Source organism: Camelina sativa, chromosome 7, assembly GCF_000633955.1.
Source record: "Camelina sativa cultivar DH55 chromosome 7, Cs, whole genome shotgun sequence".
NCBI classification, from domain to species: domain Eukaryota; kingdom Viridiplantae; phylum Streptophyta; class Magnoliopsida; order Brassicales; family Brassicaceae; genus Camelina; species Camelina sativa.
Genome location: NC_025691.1, coordinates 24539658 through 24559432, shown reverse-complemented (window position 1 = coordinate 24559432; position 19775 = coordinate 24539658). Strand labels below are relative to the sequence as shown.

General features: G+C 35.6%; 8 protein-coding genes and 1 pseudogene across 9 annotated transcripts in view; 6 read left to right on the top strand and 3 right to left on the bottom strand.

The window, feature by feature from the left end:
- LOC104702382 lies at window positions 954–1966 on the top strand. The gene has a single exon (XM_010418233.1). The coding sequence runs from the start codon at window positions 1010–1012 to the stop codon at window positions 1937–1939; it is 930 nt and encodes a 309-aa protein (XP_010416535.1). The 5' UTR covers window positions 954–1009; the 3' UTR covers window positions 1940–1966.
- Window positions 4519–5249, top strand: LOC104702381. The gene has a single exon (XM_010418232.1). It carries the CDS (start codon window positions 4679–4681, stop codon window positions 5129–5131), a length of 453 nt encoding a protein of 150 aa, XP_010416534.1. The 5' UTR covers window positions 4519–4678; the 3' UTR covers window positions 5132–5249.
- On the top strand, window positions 6417–7470 carry LOC104702380. The gene has a single exon (XM_010418230.1). It carries the CDS (start codon window positions 6619–6621, stop codon window positions 7390–7392), a length of 774 nt encoding a protein of 257 aa, XP_010416532.1. The 5' UTR covers window positions 6417–6618; the 3' UTR covers window positions 7393–7470.
- Window positions 8819–9673, top strand: LOC104702379. The gene has a single exon (XM_010418229.1). The coding sequence runs from the start codon at window positions 8929–8931 to the stop codon at window positions 9607–9609; it is 681 nt and encodes a 226-aa protein (XP_010416531.1). The 5' UTR covers window positions 8819–8928; the 3' UTR covers window positions 9610–9673.
- Window positions 10060–11572, bottom strand: LOC104702378 (NADH dehydrogenase [ubiquinone] 1 beta subcomplex subunit 2). Of its 2 annotated transcripts, none has more exons than XM_019227854.1 (4): window positions 11356–11572; window positions 10979–11024; window positions 10809–10865; window positions 10060–10311 (listed from the first exon to the last, which is right to left on the bottom strand). In XM_019227854.1, exons 1-3 carry the CDS (start codon window positions 11457–11459, stop codon window positions 10809–10811), a joined length of 207 nt encoding a protein of 68 aa, XP_019083399.1. In that variant the 5' UTR covers window positions 11460–11572; the 3' UTR covers window positions 10060–10311. The 2 variants fall into 2 exon arrangements, with proteins under 2 accessions (XP_019083399.1, XP_019083398.1); XM_019227853.1 differs by having other exon boundaries at window positions 10060–10298; window positions 11356–11571.
- On the bottom strand, window positions 11989–12561 carry LOC104702376 (annotated as a pseudogene).
- On the bottom strand, window positions 13225–14516 carry LOC104702375. Its single transcript, XM_010418228.2, has 2 exons — window positions 14204–14516; window positions 13225–13815 (listed from the first exon to the last, which is right to left on the bottom strand). The coding sequence occupies exons 1-2, from the start codon at window positions 14314–14316 to the stop codon at window positions 13608–13610; spliced, it is 321 nt and encodes a 106-aa protein (XP_010416530.1). The 5' UTR covers window positions 14317–14516; the 3' UTR covers window positions 13225–13607.
- Window positions 17053–18127, top strand: LOC104702374 (dehydrin ERD14-like). The gene is made up of 2 exons (XM_010418227.2): window positions 17053–17491; window positions 17600–18127. The coding sequence occupies exons 1-2, from the start codon at window positions 17213–17215 to the stop codon at window positions 17915–17917; spliced, it is 597 nt and encodes a 198-aa protein (XP_010416529.1). The 5' UTR covers window positions 17053–17212; the 3' UTR covers window positions 17918–18127.
- LOC104702373 (cytoplasmic tRNA 2-thiolation protein 1-like) overlaps window positions 18699–19775 on the top strand; it is a 5355-nt gene continuing 4278 nt past the window's right edge. Inside the window, exons 1-3 of the mRNA XM_019227852.1 lie at window positions 18699–18957; window positions 19167–19309; window positions 19473–19619. Of these exons, the coding sequence (XP_019083397.1) occupies window positions 18816–18957; window positions 19167–19309; window positions 19473–19619 (432 nt within the window). The 5' untranslated portion in view covers window positions 18699–18815. The remainder of the gene's footprint in view (window positions 18958–19166; window positions 19310–19472; window positions 19620–19775) is intronic.

The window sequence follows — 19775 nt, the reverse complement described above, 5'->3', positions numbered from 1 at the left end:
TGGATTATCTTTTTAAAAATTTCAATGGACTCATTACTGTTTATCGTTTTATAACTTTATCCGCGTAATTATACGTTCATTGATATATAAAAAAATTATTTGGACGAACCAATTCGCCGAATGTAGAAAATATTTTTGATTAGACTTAAGACCGATCTATATTCTTCATATTAATTAATCAATTCATGTTGATGATCGTTCATATCCATGTGAAAACAAATCTGTCTTAACGCGTCTAAACCCCTACCAAATAAGTTTATTGAAGACTCAAGTATGATTATTTAAATAGTTATATAACTTATAACTTATGTCATAATACGATACTACCGAGTGTGAATTACTCTATTTGTTCTAGTTCTAGCTAGGGTGGCCAACCCACGTGTGTCCCCTCTCCGCTTGAAATGGAACATTTGTTATGTCTCTTAACTCGTTAAATCTGATTAATATATTCATCATTCACGTTATAGTATCTCAAATACTCCTAGAATAGTAAGTAGATAACTATTACGTACAAACGATATCTAGCTCCTTTAACCTTATTAGAATCTATATGTAGGTATGTACATATTAACTTTGAGTTTCTTTTCTTGTTCGGCAACGACATATAGTATTGAGTTTGGCTCTCTACTTTATATATAACATGTTAAGTTGTTCAAACGTCCAGGTAATAATCAAATAGTCTAGTAAATGTAAGTGTAGAACACATAGGTGTACTAGCTATCGTGTATAATTTGAAGAATTATTAAAATAGGTTACAAGTGTATATCTGAAACGAACTAAATAAAAATATAGTTGGGAAATAACAAAGCAATTATTCTCAAAAAAAGTAGCTAGCGAACTCATCCCACGTGCACATCATCTCAATACTTCAATTGCCCGAAACCCCACTCTCACCGCACCTCACCGGTGTATATATATAAACTCTCCCTTCTTATTCCTCTTTCATCATTTCAAAACTCAAAGCACCCTTCTCTCTCTCTTCTCTTCTCTATCTATCTCTCCTCAGAGAATGGTTGGAGTTTTCCGGCGATCACTCTCATTCCCTAACAAACCTTGCGGCCGTTCATCTCCACCTTCAAAGCCACGTGTCTCTCACCACACAAGATCCATCAGTCTACCCTGTCGATCTCATCCCTTAATCTCCCACGTCAACCACGAGATCTCCCAGCTCAAATCTTGGTTCTCCTTCTCCGGAGAATCTAACCGCCGCACCACCCCCTGGATCACCGACGGTCTCACCCTCCTCAAAGACGTTCAAGAAACGCTCGCCGATATACTCCAGCTCCCCCAATCCCAAGAATCTATACGTAACCGTCCCGTCTTCTTCGAGAATCTTTTAGAAGACCTTCTCCGGTTCGTCGACGCTTACGGTATCTTCCGCACGTCGATCCTCTGCCTCCGTGAGCACCAGTCTGCCGCTCAAGTCGCTCTCCGTAAAAAAGACGACGAGAAAATCGCATCGTACCTAAAATCTCGCCGGTCTCTCGCGCGAGATATCGCGAAGCTGACGTCGTCGATCCGCGAGCCGAAGACGAAACACCAGCACTTCTGCCACGTGGACAGCGTGAACGGGACGTACGGTGACGCAGAGCTAGCGTCAGTTATAAGTGACGTCATCGAAGTCACCGTTTTGGTTTCCGTTGCTCTTTTTAACGGCGTTTACTTCTCTCTACGTTCCACTAAAACGACGCCGTTTATGGGGTTCTTGAAACGGTCCGAGAAAAAAGAGAAACTAGACGAAGGCATCGAGGAGCTGAAGCAAGTCGAGGAGAAGAGTTTGGTTGGTCTAAACAAGAAGAAGAACGAGGAAGTAAAGAGTTTGATGAAGAAGATGATGGAGTTGGAGAATTCGATCCGTGAAATCGAATGCGAAAGTGAGAAAGTGTTTAGGGGTTTGATTAGCACTCGTGTCTCATTGCTTAATGCCCTAACACATTAACTAAATTATCACTCATCTCATTCTTTATTTTTTCCCTGTCTATTTACGTTTTTGTCACATTATTTTTATTATTTTTACGAGTTAAATACATGAAAGAAAATAGAAAAAAAAACAAATAAATAAAAGATACTTTACATTTCCTTGTGTTTATAAATCGAGAATGAGATGAGGGTGATAATCTCCCTTTTAAAAGTGAACTTTCTAATAGCGACTTCTTCATAAATCAGCGAGACTAAATAGCTAGAGCAAAATAAAATAAAAACTGAATGAACCATAAATTGTGGTAGAAATATTTGTATATGCCTATATTTTGGTGACGTTTTTTGTTTGAAACAATAATTTTTTCCAAAAAACATAAACAATAATATTCTTAAACCTTAAAAAATAACCAACCCAAAGTATAAACGAATCGTGATTCATTACCGTATTACCAAATTTTACTGCCTTTATGTTGTTTTTATGTTATAGAACCATACCAAATTTTAATCTTAGATTTAGTTGCTTCAAAACCTCATACCATCTTGATGATTATCATAATTTATTTCTTTTTTTTTTTTTTTTCTCAGAAAATAAATAATGGGTTGCGCGTTAAGAAACTAAGGTCCACTTTTTTCACAAGCCATCCCATGCCATTGGCCATGCATTATCATTTATTTGGCAGACAACAAAACATTAAACATAAGAACAGAAACAGCGTGCGTGAACAAATTCAGTTGACACATATATTTGCCGGAAATAATTGAGAGAAATTTTAATTATAGGTCATAAGAAGACATATCACTTGTAAGGTTTTCACGTTGATGGATTCGTTCTAATATTTTGTGGTCTAACTCTCGTTACTCTCCCCTAAGTTTTAATTAGTGATAACCCAGAATGCCACCACATGGTTTGTTAGGGATGCTTTTCAATTATCATCTTGATCTGATTCGGATTAAGACTTAATTATTTGACTAACACCGTATTAAAACGTGGGGTTTGCTGGAAAACAAACCGTAGTGTATAGTGCTATTAATTAATTTAACAATTAGGATCTTTCCCCTTTTAGCGGCGGTACGTATTGGTGGCGCTCAAGACCGGTTCGACCTGTGAAATCAATATAACCGGACTAATCAATAACTCATAAGCCATAAGATACTAAATCCGGTTGGGCTATATATAATTGGGTTGGTTGCTTTGAAATGCAACTTGCGTGAATTATTGTTATTTGATAGAAAGCTTTACTAAGTTTGGAATAATAATATTACAACGAGGCAAAAAAAATTGCCAACTCGGATTTGGTCATGACTTCAACCCAACTCCCAACAAAGAAGATAACACAGATGGAAAAGGGATATTGGTCTTCATTGAATGATTAGCGTTTGATTAGTTTAGGACCTAATTAAAAGTTAAATAGCACAATTTAGAGAAGAGATCATTATTAGAACATGAAGTTTACATGTTCCTAATATTGAAGGTCTTCAAATATCTTACCCAATTATTGGTCACTATTTGTTATACATCAATTATGTACGTATAGTTGGTTATTTTTGTCAATATGTATATAGTTGGTTTTAGTTTAAATGTTAGGTTTCATCCGTTATATCAAGTGAATGTTTTACTTGTATATATAATTCTCTTGGGGAATTTAATTTTAGTACGTGTCGACATGCCAAATAGAAAACGGTTTATAAAAACAATATACACCGCATTTAAACCATGTATTACAAAACTTTCTTTTTTAATTGGGGTTTTGATTTACAATTCCACAAAACTACACAATCAGAACCTAATTAACCGTAGAATAAACCAGTTAACTAGAAACTAAGCTAGAGATGTTATAGGTTATGGTTACCAATTATTTCAGGGTAAGTCAGATAGATTGAAAAGTTTTGGTTGGTGAAAGAGCATTTATCGTTGATTTAAGTCTAACTGAAAGTGTTAACAGTTGATGGCAGAACAAATTAAGACACAGTTTTTTTAAACTTTGTGTGGTTAGACGATGTGAAATACTGAAATTTAATTTGTTGAGAATCTATAAAGAAGTTAAAATTTTATTGCGTGGTTTGGAATTTGATGTGATCATTTAGGAAGTTGTATATCGATAACTCAAATATATATATATGTGATGTTTTAGAAAGTCAAAATTTACAGTAACGTTTAATGGTGTGGTTAGAATTTAAAATATTTAACTTTATGGGGCGTATATAGAAAATTAGAAATCCTTTACTAATTCATAAGTATATATTGATCAGCTTGTGTATGATTACAAGCAATGGTTCATTTCACGCCTTAAGAATATGTATGATTGAATGCAAATGGTTAATTTCACGTCTTGCATATAGCATACATGTCCCTCATGTTTTGAAGACTTTCCTGATTATTATACAATGTCACGCATGCCATTGAAGACTTTCCCTAACGAAAGGCCTTGCAATGTGGCCGTATTTTTAAATAGGCCCGTTTTAGCCCAATAATTAATTGTAGAAAGAGGCCTGTTTTGGCCCAACAGGTTTGTGTAAGTCGGCAGATGTGATATTTTTAACCCTCAGACTTACACCAGTCTCTCCATTTATTTTGCTCAACAACAATTTGTTTTTGTTTCCCGTCTCTCTTTCTCTGTCCGATACGAGAAATTTTCTTTTAGGGTTCTCTTCTATCTCTCGCTTTGATTACAATTAGAGTTGGAACCCACATAGATCGAGGTGTCTTAGGCGTGATATCTGAAACCTAGATTCGATTCATTCACAACTTTTATCGAAGATGGAAAGACAAGTAATGGCTTCGAGAATCGTGCAACGGAAAGATGACTACTTGCCAAGCAAGCAAGTTTCGGATGAATCGTCTGAGGAACTTGAAAAGAGCTGTTTGACAGAAGAAGAAGATCAAGATGCCTGTTTGTCTGATGATGCTAGTCATAACATTAAGAAGAGGATAAGGGAAGCTACGACGACTTGTGAATCGATGAAGAGAAAGAAGCGTATGCCAAGCAAAGACTCTGGGTACCAGACGTTGTTTCATGATGATGACTGGCTTTTTGGCAACACTTATCTCCCAAAGAATGTTACCAATAATAAAGCAGCTATCAAGAACGATCAAGACATGACGATGAAGATGTTGCTGCAGATACCACCATCGGGATATTCCTTGTTTCCTAGGGCTCAGTTTTTGCCTCAAATCAATATTTTTGCATTACCTTATACAGTTCCGTTTTAAGTCTGCAAAACGATTTCTTCTTTTTCAGATTGAACCTGAGCCTGTTTATTCAGATATTAACTCATAAGTTGTCTCTATGTTGTCGACTTGGTATGGACAAGAGTTTTCTTTTTGTAAAATTTCCTTTTCCTTGTATAACCCTTTTCGTAAAATTTCCTTTTCCTTGTATAACCTTTTCCTTTTGTTTAAATAATTTTTCCTATATAGGTCAAGAGAAATAGGAGAACAATTTGTATACTCTGATCGTTTTTACACTCTTCTTCCGAATTAATTTTGCCAACCATTCTCAAAAAAAAAAAAAAAAAAAAAAAATNAATTATTGACTACAAGACTAATACATTAGTAAGGGAGACATGAATACAATAGTAATAGGATTTTATAAGTAATAATGCTTTGGTATGCGATAACGTTGTAAACACATCTAGGCTGTCACAAAACCAACTTCGTTGATGGTTTTGTTTAATAAGTCTTCTCCGTTCGTGCACATTCCCAACTTTTCCCCTATTGGACAAATATAATATTACATGTATGCGTGTATATATTATATAAAAATGGTACTTGGACATTTCTTGACATATGAAATCTCCAAGGATGCAATATAATAAAGGTTGCTGAGATTTCGAGAGCGACGTCGCAGCCAACAGTTCTTGTTTCTTGTTGGTTTCATATTTCCGCAGCCCACATATCCAAGGTTACCGCAAATGCAAAAGTAGTCCAACAACTGAAATTTGGATATTAAACCATTTCTAGTTTTTTTTTTTCTTTTCCGTCTCAAGATTTGTTATTGTTTTGTTTGTTTAACTATATAACATTGAGCCCCAAGGAAAAAAAATGCTTATCATGTTGATAAATCTTATACAAAAATATATGTAGGAGAGACTTCACATACTTACCTAAAAAAAAAAAAAAAAAAAAAAAANCAAATGTACAGAGCATAATCATCCGTGCGTTGTGGGTTGGATGTTTCAGTTTCCAAGTAATTGGAGTAATCTCATTATAGCTATACGACACTGTATATGTGGAAACATTTACACGTCAGTCATTTGATTCATTTGAACTTTAGTTTGAATGTTGTATCTATGATGATCTTGCATGAAATTAATTATTTGCTAAGAAGCATCTTCACCAGTCTGATTAATCAGTTGTTTCAACGATATTCGAATATAAATTCAATGATAAACAAGAACCAAAAGAATAATAATAGTTGACAAAAAGAAAAAATAGGCATCAAGGAAGAGGAGTGTAGATTTGTCGTTTGACTGTCGGAAGAAACTCAATTGCAACAGCCAATTCCAGACTGTATCTATATTCATCTATTATCAATAAACTGGCTTCTACGTGTACGCATACATATACACACAAACTCAAATTAACATGCATTGTACATATAAGACACATACATATATAAGGGTGAGAGTATTAATTGAGAAACTGAACCTTTTTTTCGTTGACTATATACATTAATATCTCTACAGAGTGAATCAGCCATGGCTGCTACTTCATCATCAAATGCCCACGTGCGTTCAACAAGCTGGTCTGAAGACGTTCGTCCTCTGTCTCGAGCCATCGAAGATCATCTTCTGATACTAAAGAAAAGACCAGAGTCTGCTCGTCGGAAACTCGGTGTCTTAAAGAACCTGTACGAGGTTGTCGAAGTCTTCCTCCGTTTCCAAACGACGAAAACACAAAAAGCTTTCACCGGATATGAAGACGTTTCCGACGGGTTCCTCGAGGTTCTTGATATCTGCAGCACGATCAGAGACGTTCTGATGCAGATAAAGGAACAAGTCAGGGAACTGGAATCGAGCTTGAGGAGGAGAGTGATCAGAAGCAAATCAGGAGATGATCAAGAAGCATTCGTGTCGCGTGAGATAGACGCATACGTGTTTAAGAGAAGAGCCTTGAGCAGAACGGTTGTGAAACAGCTGAAGAAAACAGAGGATAAGATGAAGAAGAAGAAGAAAAGAGATTGTGGAGACGTCATCAACGTGATGAAAAGAGTTGAAAAGACGAGCTTCGATGTTTTGGTGTCTTTGTTGATCGAAGTGGTGACGAAGAATCAAAGCGATCATAAGCAGAGATCGAGGAAAGGGCTTGTGTCGAGGATATTTAATAGGAAGAATCAAGAAGTTGATGTGGAGGAGCTGAAGAAGTTGAGAGAAACAGAACATGGGATTGAGGAAACAGAGAGAGAGTTGGATAGTGTGTATAATAAACTGTTGAAGACAAGAGTTTCTTTTCTTAACATGCTTACTCTTTGAGATTTGATGATTAGATGTAACTTTGTTCATGTGAAGTGTTTGGCTTCAGCTTTTTTTAGTTTAGGCAAAGATTTTAAGATGGTGATGATCTTAAAAAACTCGTAAATATCTGTATGCATCGTTCTTAAATCATATACAGTATATTCAAACGTTACTTGTCAAGAACATGCATGTCTGTACAATCACAAGACTGAGCACATTACTCAGAAGTTGTTTGCAAAACAGAGCAGGGGTGAATTTGAGATAATGGGCTTATTAATTGGATCCAATGGGCTTTACTTATTTTTTGATCGGCTGTCTTGAAAAAATTAGCTAAATCATACGGAAATTGCTAAAACAATTACGCAATAATGATTTTGTTTTTTTTTGTTTTTTCAATTATGCAATAAAGTCTCTACATGATGATGAGACAACTGAAAAAAAAAATAATGCATTATGCATGATTGATTATTCATTATAATTCGCAGTCGCAGCTATACATTCCAAATGGGAAATCGAATAATAAGATTGCTCCACTAACAACAGAATAAAAATGAATGCGTTTGGAGGGATCTGGATCTAATTATATAATTTGTGAGGAGATATTAATCAGTTGAAAATAACCTGAGATATAAAGATCTTAAACACAAAATCTAATCCAGCATGTATACACGTAATATGTACATACACGTAACGTAATACATATGTGTATTCTTATTATCCACGTTATAAAAAGTTTCATTGGTATTAAATTAGTGTGAAAGTGAAACTGTGAATAGTTTGCTTGGTCGAAAAAATCTACAGAGGATCTCAGGTTACCACAACCGCATGCATTGCCAGAGATGTATATGTATTCGGGATTTATTATTCTTATTTTTTCTAATGTAAGACTTATACAGTATTACTTTTTGTAGATAATAAATAGATCCACGTAACTTGATACATAAACATCTCTGACAAACACGTAACTCAATATTTAAAGTCTGATCCAAATTCCACAATCTAAACATTTTTCATACCATTTAATTAATACTCGCCTCGTCTATTCCAAATTGTTGCAATTTACCGACACAGCCTGGCACCGTCGCTCGTGCATGCATGGTGCCTAAACCTGATACCTTCAAGTACCCAATAATAAAATTAAAATGTTTAAAAAGTATATATTATAAACAGAATATATATCTAAACAAATCCACAATGTACCCTAATCCACGAGTGCTTCTTTTACGTACAAAGAAGGTTCCTTGTGACCTGTTTTAATTCATTTAAACCATTATTTTGATAATATATACCTCCAAAATGAGCTGTTCCCCAGATGTCCCACGTCCGTACAAAAACCCAAACTTAGGATCCTTCATCGTACTTTCCTCTCAGATCCCTCTTCTCCTCTATATATAATATCACTCTTACACACATTCAGTATATCTCTAATCTTCGCTTAAAAACTCTCAAAAAGCCCTAAAAAATCAATCACTATTAGATCAAAAACTTACCTTTTCGATCGATCAATTCGCTTCTTTACATTCTTACCTAAGGATCTCCAACAGATTAAGATCTATGGCTCAGATTGACTTTGAGAATTTGAGAGAGCTACACGACTGCGTAAACTATCTCCTTGATCACTGTCCGAAAACAAGAGAATCTATGTCTCAACAAGGACAAGAGAAGTGGACGGAGCAAGTTTCAGAAGCTTCATTGAGGATGTTAGACATCTGTAACATATCCAAAGATGTGATGACACTCGTCAAACACAACTTGCATGATCTACAACTGATTCTACGTGGCAACGAATCATCTGATGTCAACGAGAAGATCGCTGCTTATAATCGGTATAAGAACAAGCTTAAGAAGGAGACGCTGAAATGCTTGAATTGTCTGAAGAATATGAAAGGAAGCGAAGGAAGAGTGGACATGCCAACAGAACATAACCTTCTGTTTGTCGCTGAGGTATTGAAAGAAGTGAGAAGAGTCGTTGTGACAATGGTTGAGTCTTTGTTCTCGCTTGGTTGTATTCCTTGGCTAGAGAAGAGATCGAGCAAAGGGTCTTTGTCTTCGATCTTTACCAGTCGGTCTTCGTATTTGTTAGATAATGTATGGGATGAGACCGCGGTGCAAAGTGCGACCACAAGGTTGGAGGCGGCGGAGATTGCAATAGAGGAGCTTGAGATAGAGTTGGAGTCTATTTTCCGGCGATTGATTCAGACGAGAGTTTCACTCTTAAATATTCTCACCAACTAGATAATATATATGATATATCCGGTTAGGTTTTGTTTCAAGCGAGCATGCTTAGTTAACATTAGAAGTTTGCAACATTATATTCTTTATTCTATATATTTTTTTGAAGTAACACGAAGTTTTTACCCGTTTACGTACTAAACTGGCTACTTGGTTATAGATTTAGGGTTGAAGACTTAAAAGCCAGACACTTTTTGTCTTCACCAGAAAAGAAAAGTCTCTAAATAAAACTGGTACTTAAGATAAAATGTTGATAAGATGTTGAATTATAGATTTTATCTATTCACATTGCTAAAGTAGACATTTTCAATTTGATTAATAGCAATTTTGTTCTCAAATATGACTTCAAATACCAATTACAAGTTCAGTTTCATACGTTTCGTACATCTAACACCAACACCACAAATGTAATCCCTAGCGTTTCTTTGTAACTCATATCATTGGAGGCTTGGATCTACGAACACGAATCTCGCAAATTATTATATTTCACATTAATTTGTAGACAGCAAAATGACAACATCATCAGGAAGTGCAACACAAGTAGCAAGGCCTCCAAAGTTGTGTAGACAAACAATTCACGTCTTCTTCACAGTTCTCTTTATTTCGACATATGAAGCTGAAAATTAAAAAAAAAAAACAAGAGACGATTCCTTCTTTTTTTTTCGTCATGATCTTCAAAGGTTCAGTGAGACCTAAAAGCAAAACCCGAAACCAGATCAGTATATTTTGGCAATGCTTATAGCCACAAATCAGCGATGTCTCAGTAAAGAGAATACTCAAACCATGTACCACTAAACTAATAACAACCATTCAAGATAAAGGCACTCAATTTTCATTCACCTAACTGCCAAGAAGAGTGTCAATGATTCATTCTAGTGTATATATAAAACAAGAACATCCTTTAGAGAAGTTAAAAGATCCTCTAAACATTCACCGTTTGTATGAACCAAAACCAGATAAAAGCTACCATCTTATTTCAAAACCAACTACAGGGCGCCTAACAAGAGATCTCGTTAGTAAGTTACAACACCTTAGAAATTGCTAATAAACACAATGCGAAGAAGTTAACTTTCACTAACTGATGTCTTACTTATTAGTAGCCCTGTGTACGAACAATAACGAGCGTTTAATACAAAAAAGAAGATATTTTATTTCTCATCTTAAATAAGTCAATCAAACAGTTGTACAAGTAGAGACATTACCTAGTGGTGATCCCCATGACCGTGATCACCATGGCCATCCCATGGGTGCCTCCATCCCTATCAGTTGCAAATAAGCAAAATCACATGTTAGCCATCATGGAAGAATTAGGAGGAGGACCTATAAACTTTACAAGGGTGAAGGAAAGATAAGAATGAAAAGAGAGTCTTACCATAACTACAGGACCATCTTGCTTTGCCCTGTACAGAATCCAGAACCTGAAAAAAAACATCAAAACTTGATTGTAAAATAGGAAAAATAATCAAATTCAAATCGTTACAAGGGTGAGGTGATTGCTTCTTCAATCATTCTCATCCGAACTGAAATTGAAATTGATTCCTTCCGGAAACATAATCAAAATTCAAATCAATCCGATACTAATTTGACAAATCCATTGTCAACTTTTAATTTACAAACCAGGTGGATACTAGATACCAGATTCTTCGAATGGTCAATCAATCGAAACTCCCATGGTTAGATCTAGCTTCCGATCGAGATTAGCTAAGTCCTAAATCAAAAAGCGAATTAGGTGGAGAGAGAGAAATGTACCACATAACGGCGCACAAGCCTTTCCCGGTGACGGTGTGCCACGTCTTGGGAGTGTGTACAGTGACTCCCTTGTAAGTAATACCTCCGCCATGTCCTCCTCCCATTTTCTCGAAACCCTAGATTCCCCTCCGATTCGCACTTCGATTTCAGACCAGAAAAAAAAAGCTTTCTTTCTCCTCCCTCTGCTTCGACAGTAACCTCTCTCTACCTGAGATTTGATTCAGCCATGTCACTCGTGTGACTTTTGGTAAGGCCTCGACTAAAAGCCTTAAGCCCAATTAAAAGCCCATTTTTACAAATACTCTCTAAATGGTTTTTTTTTTGGGGGTCAAAATTATTTTTGTCTACGTTAAACCATCTTTTTTAATTTGTTGCTTTAATTTTAAATTTGACTAGTATTGGATTAATTAATCAATGGATTTATCCAATTTCTGCGCTTTATAGTACTGAACTCAACTTATTTTGCTACTAATTAAGAAATGTGGATTATGATCTGTTACATTACATATCCTTTGCTTAATTAAAACACTTAAACTACGTACATACTATAATTTTGTCCCATATTTTGTACTTAACCATCAGGAAAAATCTCAAAAGCGAAAAAGTTATAATCTCAAACTATAATTTTGTCCCATATTTTGTACTTAACAATTACAATTCTGACATATGATCATGGTTTTTTATACACAAACAAGAGCAACAACTCTTGTCGGAAATTTATTTACTAAAACACCATTTCATCAAAATTTACAACTCCACATTGTTAGACATTGTTAGGAAACTAATGATTGAAGCTGGCTCTGTCCACGAAAGAGAGGTAATAGAGAAGAGACTGGAGCTCCCTTGCAAGTGCTGCTAACCTCTGACTTCTCCACATCATCATTATCATCGGACATACTTCTCCTTACAAGCATGATGATGTGATCCATTAGACTTCCATCGCAAGGAACCTTTAAAGGACCGTCAATGGTAGTCCCAACTCATCCTCAGCCATCTCCAGTAGCACTTGTAACATCGGATGGTTTAGATAATTCAATGGCAAAACGAACCTCTTTCCTTCTTTCGTGTATAAAGCGAAGTACCCTTTCTTCCTTTTTCTCCATTTCTCCATCAATTCGGAGAGTCTAATTCCCTTGGAATATAGTTTCCTCATGTTGTTTTTTCTTGTCTGTGTGTGTGTGTTAATTCGGCTCTGAATTTGCGTTGTGAATTTGTCTGTTTGCAACCATAAGTGCCTCACTGCTTATATATATGTGTGGAGGGAAAAGTATGTCCGTGTGTTATTGGATTGTTTTTAGTTGCCTTTCAAATCTGTCCATAAATTTTTGATCACGATCACTCGTGGATCGTACTGATCTTCTACAAATATCTAGAGAGTTGCATCATTTTTTAAAATCTTTATTTCCCTTAAAAACTGCAATTTTCTTGATCACTTCCACATTTGTTTGAGCTTTTTTACTCACCTGCTTTATTTTTTTGTTGTCATTAATGAACTTTAGCAAAGCAATTTCTCCATATTTGAGAAGGGTTCACCATGCAGACATTTCATTACTTGATAAACCGAGTGAATCAAATCAAGCTAAGCTAGTGTATTGACAGACCATAACAAAACATATAATACTAGCTATTACCACCTTACCACATTTATGTTTAATATTTAGAACAAAGTAATAAAGTGGTTGCAGAACGCAAAGGTGGTGATAGAAACGTTAAACATGTGAGCTTTTAGACCAAGTTGCTCGCTACTTTTTACTCAATATAGAGCTCTCTTCTACTTTCATGAGTGTTCGTTGTTGTTTTCTTTGATCATGTCACATGATAATCCTGCAAACCATTTATATAAAAGAAAAACTTTTACAGCCAACAAAATCTAAAGAACTTCACCATGATATTAAGTGTAACATAGATATATGGAAAAGTGTATATTTCTTTAATCACAAAACGCTCGAGTGCATCTTCCGTGATTGTGCCTAGCAAAAACAATGCAACCTCCCATACTACTTTATACAGGAAAACAACCTTTACAACCACTTTTGTTCTGATTTGTCTAACCTAAGCCCTGAAATTGCATTCCCTGGTTTCATATCTCAAGTCAGGTCGATTCTTCTTCAAAGGACAACAAAAGCAATGTGTCCCAGAGTCAGTCTGAGCTTTGCCATCATCTTCATCAATGCTCATGCCAAGAAAGAGTTGGGTTTAGTTGCGTGAGAAGATAAAAAAAAAGGTTTGCAACTGCTGAGTGGTATTGGTCTTTACATAGAGAGAGGAAGAAGCATCCTTCGCTTCTTTTTCCTGGCTTGTCTCACTTGCTTTGTGAATTTCATACAAACAAGCAATAGTAAGGTGACACAACCCAGGATGAATGCGAGTTGCAACCGCCTGAAGTACAAGGATACAGCTGAAAACACCAGGAACGCTAAGATCACTAGCTCCCATATGACAAAGACTACAACATCGACCCTGAATCAAAAGCAAAACAAAACGACTTTCATAAGTACCACCACCACTGTGAATTATCCTTCTAAGAAGGTGCAAACAACTTATGTTACTCAATTTGGTAAATTCATCAGATTTATATAGTTCCTTTGTGTGAAATGTTACCTAGATGCACTCACATCCAATGTTCTAAGTCAAAACCCTAAAAAGATGAGAGATTTTACGATTCCAAATTGAATAGAGAGTATCACGAAGTCTAAATTTCTCAATGAGATCAAAAATCAAATCCAATTCCCTGAGACTAATATAAACTCTATGCACGGCACAGCAGCTCCGAATCACAGCAGAGAAAAAGCAATTTGCATAAACCGAAGATCTCAAGACCTGAATAAGAAGATAGTTTTGTACAAACCTGGATGAAGAGAAATTGGAGGTAGAAGAGAAGAAAGAAACGGAGGCCCAATCATGCTTTGATCTAATCTGATACTCCCTCAGCTGTTCTGCTAGATTCGATCTCGTTATCATCGCGTCGGAGAATCTCACCCACGAGATGCACCAGGATCAATCTCTCACAAACATGACAAAATCTGCGAGATGGAATCTATTTTCGCATCAACAAAACTTGCAGCGACGACGAAACATCGATTGTTCGTTTCTTTCGATTCGCGTTAGCAGCCAATTCGGCCAAACGTTGCGTGGACTCTCTCTCTCTCTCTCTCTCTCTCTCTCTCTCGGTTTCAACAACCGCGTCGGGTAATAGATCCGATCTGCATTGTTAAAGCCCATGTCATGGCTATTGGGCTATTTCGTTTTCTTTTACATCATACTTTATTATTGGGTCCATTATTTTTGACGGTCGAATTTACGATTGTTTAGGATATAAAATGAAATTTCTTTAGAAAAAAAACATTTTACTATATAATAAGCAAACAATTCATTGAATAAACAGAAGAATACAACAACGTCAAGAAAGAAAAAAAGAGAAATGCATTTAATTGATTCTCGTGACCCACTGAAATAAAGCGAGTATTGGTTGAATATTCCTGATTTGACCATAATATGGCAAATATCTCGCCCATACAACTCAGACGGGCGGTGAAAAAAAGAAAAGAAGAAATAGACAGAAAGAACAAACGAATAATGTTCATTAGCGCACTAATCACTTTTTTGGTGCGTTCAGTTCAGAAATATGATGCTTTTGAATGATAGTATTTTCAAACCTTTACTATATAGTTAATTCTATTTATTCTTTATCAAAAAAAAAAAAAAAAATCTTTACTATAGTTATTATCATTATTAAGTGTCGGCTACATGCAATTTTGTCGTTTCGTCATCGTTATCACCGAAAAACGTTATCCAAAGATTAAGTTGGAGCTTCGGTGTATAATAACCAAAAAGACGAACAAGTTTAGTCGTTGAAAGAGATTGGTTTTGTTTTGATATGTGTGTTGGTACTACTGCGTCACGGTTCGTGACACGTCTTGAGACCAGAGACTAGGAATGATGTGGCACGTCGTGTTCATATCTTTTAATGGAATGGTACACGGTTCATTGTCATTATAGGCGAAGGCATTCCCGATTACCATCTGTCTCTTTATTAATTCTTTCTAGATTATCTTTTAATTATACGTCGAAAGTGATATCCCACACAGACATTAACATATTGCATTAACAATCCAAGAAATCGTATGCTCATTTGTCTCTTCCTGATTTCATTTATCTTACGTGTCTAAGTTTATCTTTTGTTAAAAAGTGCATTAAAACAAAACATATCCATTTAACGTTGAGAAAAAAAATATATATACACAACCTTACTCCATAAGACCATAAATAAGATTACGAATTATCTTTATTGTAAACTGTTCTGAATCTTTGTTTTGGTGGCCGACCATCCTTTAACATTAATTTTGACGAATCCACAAGAAACGTAAATCATCCCAATTGTAGCATCAACTCAAATCAGATAGCACTATTAGAAAACCTCTAATCTGTTGGGTCAATCGCATTTGGATATATACTCTTTAATCCATATATATATATATTATTTGCGTTAAAACGTTTCCAAAGATCATTTACAATTTCAAAAATCATGCGTCACTGGATTGGCCTCTTCAATATGCCTAGTTATAAGAATCGTTGATTCCTAGCGCTATAGAAAACCACGTTCTTATTGGTAAATTTGTTTGTAACGCATCCAAGGGAAAAAAAAAACCAAAGGAACGTTATAAATTTCACAAAAATTCAACATTTCTTCTCCAACAAGCTTTATTATGATTCCGACGTGGCATTTAGTCAATAAGTCCAGTGGACCCACGTAACCGACATCACGTCTTTTACGCCAATCAGTACACAGTATCGGGTCCCACGGGAAAGGACAACTTCCCACGTTATATTGACACGTGTCATAACTTGATTGATTGATCTCGTTTTTCTCTGTCTCCATTTTCTGACTTTTTATTAATTTGCAGCTTAACTCTCACCTCCGCCGTCCGATTTTTTCTTAATGAATGACACGTGTCTCTTAATCAATGAAGCGTTAAAACAAAATTTGCAAGCTTAAGAGTTAAGATTATTTTACGCGCTCTATTAATTTACCTTAAGTACGCTTCTCCTTTCTTTAATCCATTTTTGGGATGTGCAACATTGTCCCTATATTTCTGTTATTTTGCATAAAGAAACCCCAAAACTTTAAGACACTTCTATAATAATGTTAATATAGATATTATAGAAATCTCTTTTGCGTTGTCAAAAAAAAATATATATATATATATATTATATATTCATTCCAATGATTCCTTGCTCTTTTTAAAGTTTGAATATAGTTTTCTTATTTCTTTTTACTTTATAAATCCATCATTGTACTACAAATTAGAGATAAACAAGTATTATTAAAAAAAAAACTTGTGAATTGTGATAAGCCTAGATGGTAAAAACCTAAAGAACAAATCTATCTTAGTTGTCATTCCTATCCATTATTCTAGTTCCACTAAATTTATTTAACAACAGATTTATCAGATAATGTATTAGAGAATGACCTCCAATCACGTAAGCAAACTATTTTTTTTAATTAATTAATTCTTTTTGATACATCTATAACCTTATCTAATAAATAAATAGAAAAAAAAAGAATAGAGAAATTATAATTTAGGTGGTAGATGTATAAAAAGGAAACAAATTCGGGCTAATTTATAATTTTTCTATAGTTGTTCACTTTAAAAAAAAACTATAAAAAAGTGTAAATACAGCATGAAATCCGCGGTGGATTGGACCCCTTTCCTATAGTCCTTGATACTATAAAAGACGACAGTTTCTTCTTCTCCTCATCTCAAACTCAATCATCATCCTCTTTTCTCTCATTTGCTTTTGAATTTCAAAACCATCACATAATACTTTTGAATCCATCTCAAAAACTTTTTTAACTATGGCGGACGAAACCAAGAACGTTACTGAGCAGGAGGTGCCAAAGGTAGCAACAGAGGAATCATCATCGACAGAGGTTACTGATCGTGGACTGTTCGATTTCTTGGGAAAGAAGAAGGACGAAACTAAACCCGAAGAGACGACCATCGACTCTGAGTTCGAGCAGAAGGTTCATATCTCTGAGCCAGCGCCAGAGGTTATTAAAGTCGAGCACGAAGAGGAAGAGAAGAAGCCTAGTCTCCTTGAGAAGCTTCACAGAAGCGACAGTTCTTCTAGCTCTGTAAGTTTTAGATCTGATCATTATATATTCAAGATCGCGTGAGATCTGATCTGTTGATTCGAAAGATTTATTCTAACTAATATGGGTTTGTGTTTTTTTTTAAAAAAGTCAAGCGAGGAAGTAGGTGAAGATGGTGAGAAGAGGAAGAAGAAGAAGAAGGATAAGAAGAAGACAACTACTGAAGTAGAGGTGAAAACAGAGGAGGAGAAGAAAGGGTTTATGGATAAACTGAAGGAGAAGCTTCCTGGACACGGTAAGAAGACAGAGGATGCTTCAACCGTCGCTGCTGCTCCGGTGGTTACTCCTCATCCGGTTGAGGAAGCACATCCAGTGGAGAAGAAAGGGATTCTTGAGAAGATCAAGGAGAAGCTTCCAGGGTACCACCCCAAGACCACCGTAGAGGAAGAGAAGAAGGATAAGGAATAAGCAAAAAAAAAAGATTATGATTAAATATTATGAATAATGATGGTTGATTTGCTTTGTTTTTTTCTTTTTTCTTTTTCTATTGTGATGATTGATCATCTTTTGCTTTTATGATGTTTAAGTTTGTTGGCTTTTTTGTTGATTACAGTATTCATATGTTTTCTCTTTCTCTTGTATATGGTTTAAAAAAAAAAACAAAATTATTTCATGGTATTTTAATCGTATGAAAACTTCTTCATTTGGTATTTGGTGATGAGTGTTAATTAACCCTCTGCTTTCTCGATTCGTGATAAAGAAATTGAGAGTTGTGTAACGGCAGAAGTAAGTTATTCTTTAGGTAAAAAAGGATATAAATTTTAGGATGACCCCAGCTTGACTTCATCCAATTTCGTATTTAGGAAATTTTAATGCGTTGGTATAGAAGAAACATGAAACATGACTCGTCACACATTCGTGACTTAGTGATTGAATGTCATTGTCGTCGACACAATTACTCATAAGTCATAACGTGTAAAAATGGATTAACACAGATATTTATGTTAGATCGATTGACGTATCCTAAGTTTTTGATGGGAACAAATGATTTTCAGTGCCATCATCGTGGGTTCTATATACTAGTATACAGTATATCATAATCTTGTCATTGGTTTTTTTGAAGATGGGTAAAAAAGCCCAATAGGCCCATTAAACTAAAACAATTCAGATACCGAAACCAAACGTCGTCGTTTTATGCATATGACTCCGAGTTAGGTCCTCTCTTTCCGGTTCTAACAGGTAAGTTTTTTTGAATCAGGCTCTGAATTTGGTATCGATTCAATACATGATCGAGCTGGTTCGTTGGCTCATTACTCCTTGAAAAGAATCTTAGCTTCTCAATCTCTTGCTTGTTCTTGTATGAGCAATGATGTTGAGTATATTTGTTTTAAAGATATGCAGAGAGTGCTTCTATGAAGTTTTTGAGGAAGAGATTCACCAAGTCATTGTTCAGAATCGTTTATTCAAATCCGGTGAGCGAGTTGCTATAGGTGCCTCCGGAGGAAAAGGTATTGTCTTTCACATACACACCAATGGATTCTGCTTCAAAAGTTCAAACCTTTGAGAATGTTTACGAATCACTCTGTTTTAGTTTCATGTTATTGGCTATAATGTTTCTCCAACTGCTTATGTTACCAAAGTTATATAGAATACTGTTGGACTGTGGAGATCATCCTTGTTATATCAAGAACTCAAAAAAGTTGGTTCTGGTGTGCAGATTCGACAGTACTGGCATATGTATTATCAGAACTAAACAGACGTCACAATTACGGGCTGGATCTGTTTCTCTTGTCTATTGATGAAGGGATAACGGGTTATCGTGATGATTCGCTCGAGACCGTTAAAAGGAACGAAGTTCAAGTAAGCTTTTGAGTTTTATGTGTCATGTGTTCTCTCTGGAATTCCATTGTTTGTTTTGGTTTTGATGAAAACCATGCTAAGATTGCATTACGGAACATAAGAGTCTTTAAGAAGATCGTTAATGTTGATTAGTCAATTCAAGGATTTTGTTTTTTTGGTCCAGTATGGTTTGCCTCTTCAGATTGTTTCGTACAAAGATCTGTATGGATGGACAATGGACGACATTGTAAAGATGATTGGTCTGAAGAACAACTGCACCTTTTGTGGTGTATTTCGTCGACAGGTGATAGCATTCCCTCTTCACTCAAAAGTTCATCATACCAATCATCTTCTGTTTTATGCCTTCATCTCTTATTGATTTCTTGAAGGCACTTGATCGAGGAGCTACATTATTGAAAGTAGATAAGTTAGTCACTGGACATAATGCAGATGATATAGCGGAAACAGTTCTCTTAAACATACTCCG